Source organism: Raphanus sativus, chromosome 2 (genome assembly GCF_000801105.2).
Source record: "Raphanus sativus cultivar WK10039 chromosome 2, ASM80110v3, whole genome shotgun sequence".
NCBI lineage: Eukaryota > Viridiplantae > Streptophyta > Magnoliopsida > Brassicales > Brassicaceae > Raphanus > Raphanus sativus.
Window position 1 is genome coordinate 15,857,103 of NC_079512.1, and position 3,753 is coordinate 15,860,855.

The 3,753-nt window shown below is 31.4% G+C and overlaps 1 protein-coding gene across 1 annotated transcript; it reads left to right on the forward strand.

Annotated features, from left to right (window-relative positions):
* Nucleotides 1–6: 6 nt before the first annotated feature.
* On the forward strand, nucleotides 7–2,418 carry LOC130508570 (myosin-15-like). Its single transcript, XM_057004146.1, has 5 exons — nucleotides 7–136; nucleotides 967–1,112; nucleotides 1,208–1,364; nucleotides 1,535–1,593; nucleotides 2,298–2,418. The coding sequence occupies exons 1-5, from the start codon at nucleotides 59–61 to the stop codon at nucleotides 2,416–2,418; spliced, it is 561 nt and encodes a 186-aa protein (XP_056860126.1). The 5' UTR covers nucleotides 7–58.
* The last annotated feature ends 1,335 nt before the right edge of the window (nucleotides 2,419–3,753 follow it).

Sequence of the window (3,753 nt, forward strand, 5' to 3'; positions counted from 1 at the left end):
CCCGGAGAAGCTCTTTCGGAGAGATCCTGACGAGGAGGAGCATAATGGAGTGGATGATATGACCAAGCTGACTTACTTGCACGAGCCTGGTGTGCTTTACAATCTTAAGAGGAGATACGTTCTCAATGATATCTACGTTAGTTCTTTTCACTCTTTTGCTTATTTTGAATTGTAGTTTTTATGCTGCCTGGGAGAATACTTTATTGAGTCTGATTTCGTTCCATATCGATTTCTTACTTAGTGGCCGTAGTTTTCCACCTGAACTAACTTTTATTGCTTTTGGAGTTTCTTGTGTATTCATTTATGGTCTAAGAAGTAGATTCAGTTGTTGTTTGTAGTCCATTTTCGTCTACGATACTGTGGATGCCCTTAAAGACTTCAAGTATAGCTCTTGAAAAACCTGCTTATTCGGTATCCAGTTGTACTAGAACATCCTCGTAATCCAACCCTAACTTTAGGTTTTCAATATAACCATTATCATTTTGTTTGCCAGCCCTGCGAGTTATTTACATAATACACAAATGGACATAATCTATTTTGTCTTAACCCAAAATTTTATATGGATTCTTATTAAATAAACTAACATCAAACTTGACTAACTTATATAAAGTGAAGTGATCGTTTAACCAAATATATTTAATTGTATTTTTCCCTAAGTAAAATATAATATGATTCGAAGTCTCAAATCTATCTGATTTAATAAGATAGATGTCGAATGCTACATGATTAATATAAATGTAATAATACTTCGAAAAATAATAATACTAGATCGTTTTGATGATATCAGGTCACTAAGTTTTGTAATGATTTTTAATTGATATTTTAAGGTACAACATGTCAACCATATGATCAGAAGTTGTATTTATCATACGTGTGAAACCGTATAATAGACTTTTAAAACCTTTGATGAGTAAATCGAATGCTATATTTGCTCCTGACTGAAGTATCGCTCCATCTCATTTTCAGACATACACTGGAAGCATTCTGATCGCTGTTAATCCATTTAAGAAGCTTCCACATCTCTACGATGCGTACATGATGGAACAGTACAAGGGAGCACCATTCGGTGAGCTCAGTCCTCATGTTTTTGCAGTTTCTGAAGTTGCATACAGGTGGTCCGCCCTATTTTCCATATTTTTGCTGACATTCTTACCTGGTATTACCTGTCTTGTTAATCAATTAACCTCATTTATGCTTCATAATCCAGAGCAATGATGGACGACAGTCGAAGTCAGTCTAAACTCGTCAGCGGTGAAAGTGGAGCTGGCAAAACTGAGACAACGAAACTAATCATGCAGTATCTTACATTTGTTGGGGGACGTGCAGCTGTAGATGATAGAAGTGTTGAGCAGCAAGTCCTTGAAGTAAGATATTTTCACGCGTTTTGTATCTTTTATCTTGTTCAATGAGAAGAAAAGAATTAAAAAGATAGTATTGACTTGCCTTCTCTGGTATCTGTTTGCAAATAAAATTATAGGCGAGCATATTTGACTTTCTTTGCGACTGTTCTAATATAAGTATTCTTTTCCTGCAGTCAAATCCACTTTTGGAAGCATTTGGCAACGCGAAAACAGTTAGAAACGATAATTCTAGGTGAGTTGTGGAATTTTATTTTCCGTTTTGTTTATGTTTCGGTGAGATCATGAGAACTGTGGGGTGTTTCTTAGATTGGCCATATGCCATTTCTCAACAATTTTCTTGACACATAAGACTGTAGGAGCATTTATGGAACCCATCATGTTTAGATTATTTAGAGCTGTTAGAAACCAGTGGTAATGGCGTACTAAGATGTTAGTATCTCTTGTACAAATTTTAACTTGTAAACTCTGATGGTCTAAGTAAACTTGTACTTGAAGTAAGAGGTTAGTATCTCTTGTACAAATTTTAACTTGTAAATTCTGATGGTCTTAGTAAACTTGTACTCGAAGTGTGGTAGTAATTGGACTTCGGATATATGATCTATTGACAAGTTTTTCCATTAAGACATGCAACCTCTTGTACCAATGTGAAATGCATTACATGGTCTATTTGGTTTACGAAAAAGTTTCCTGTACATGGGGTATGGTAACAATCTTCTACTGTGGGAACTAGTTCTTTTTTTCCTGTTCATTTCGCATGTATAGAACATTAATCATAAATGTTTATGATTTAGAATTCTTATTTTGCAAGAACTGAATTGAGTGCACATACCATGTTGGCTGCAGTTCATGTGTCTTGCTCTTGCTTTTTCAATTAGATTTTAAGATACTAAAAATGACTGATTTACTGACAGACCTACTGAATTTTGGTTTGTTCAGCCGTTTTGGCAAGTTTGTCGAAATTCAATTTGACGCAAATGGTAGAATATCTGGTGCTGCAATCAGAACCTACCTTCTGGACTCTGGAGAGATCACGTGTAGTCCGGATAACAGACCCTGACAGGAACTATCATTGTTTTTATCAGCTGTGCGCTTCTGGAATGTAATTCTTTTTCCTGTTCTTTTACGTCTCATAAGATATTGGTTTCAGTTTTCTTGCTATCGAGCTACGCAAGATTTTTTTTTTTATTTTTTTCTGAAATTCTAAAGAGAAGATAACTATAAGGTTAAATGACTGATTTTTCTTTTCTAAAATTTTTAAACAAAAATGTAAAAGAATATTTAATATCATTTTTTATTTTTAATTGTAAATAAAAAGGAGATCTATAAAATAGAATGTTTTTCTTTTTAAAATATCCTAGCAAAATAAACTTTTAAACATATTTAGTAAAGCATCCCCTTATTATTTGAGGAGACCACTCTAAAACAAACTAAGACCACTCTAAAACAAACTTTTAGTTCATGTGTTTATTACATATGTGCTATTTTCTAGGTGGCGATTCCACACTTAATCTTAGAGCATTTTTTCAAAAGTTCATTGTTGCCTAGAATATTTACATTTCATGCTATTCTAATGGACAAGTGTTATATACCTCATATTTACCTATATAATCTTTGTAATGATGGTGTTCAAAAAAAAAAAAATCTTTGTAATGATATGCGGAGTCATATAAAAAAAATGTGTTGACCATGATTTATATTCGATCATCTTACTCTACAGATACTATAATGATACTACCATAATTTATATTTTATTTATATTCGACCATATTGCTCTACAGATACTATAATGATACTAATATAATTTATATATTTATCACTCGGTCTACCATAATTTATATTTATATTTTATTTATATTTTATGTTTGTTATAACTATCCACAGTAATCCAATGATATCCTATAATAAAATATTATATTTTGGTGCATGTTTATAAAAAGCATATGTAATGTAATGTAATGGTCATATATTATATTGATTCATATCAATTAAGTTTTGATGATTTATATTATATAAATTTATATTATATTGATTCATATCAATCAAGCTTGGATGATTTATATTATATAAATTTATATTATATTGATTCATATCATTTAAGCTTTGATGATTTATCACAGCGTTTTAGGAAATAGTATCATGTAAGATTATTTTGTTCAAAGATTTATGTTCTATTACACGGAATATAGCAAATATAGCATTTGATTTACTCATCAAAGGTTTAAAAGTCTATTATACGGTTTCACACGTATGATAAATACAACTTCTGATCATATGGTTGACATGTTGTACCTTAAAATATCAATTAAAAATCATTACAAAACTTAGTGACCTGATATCATCAAAACGATCTAGTATTATTATTTTCGAAGTATTATTACATTTATATTAATCA

What these genes read in the sequence shown, in the direction of transcription:
- LOC130508570 (XM_057004146.1), top strand. Translation starts at nt 59, where the DNA reads ATGACCAAGCTGACTTACTTGCACGAGCCTGGTGTGCTTTACAATCTT. An exon ending in ACGTTCTCAATGATATCTAC is followed by an intron (nt 137 to 966) that starts GTTAGTTCTTTT and finishes TCTCATTTTCAG; the next exon opens with ACATACACTGGAAGCATTCT. An exon ending in GTTTCTGAAGTTGCATACAG is followed by an intron (nt 1,113 to 1,207) that starts GTGGTCCGCCCT and finishes TTCATAATCCAG; the next exon opens with AGCAATGATGGACGACAGTC.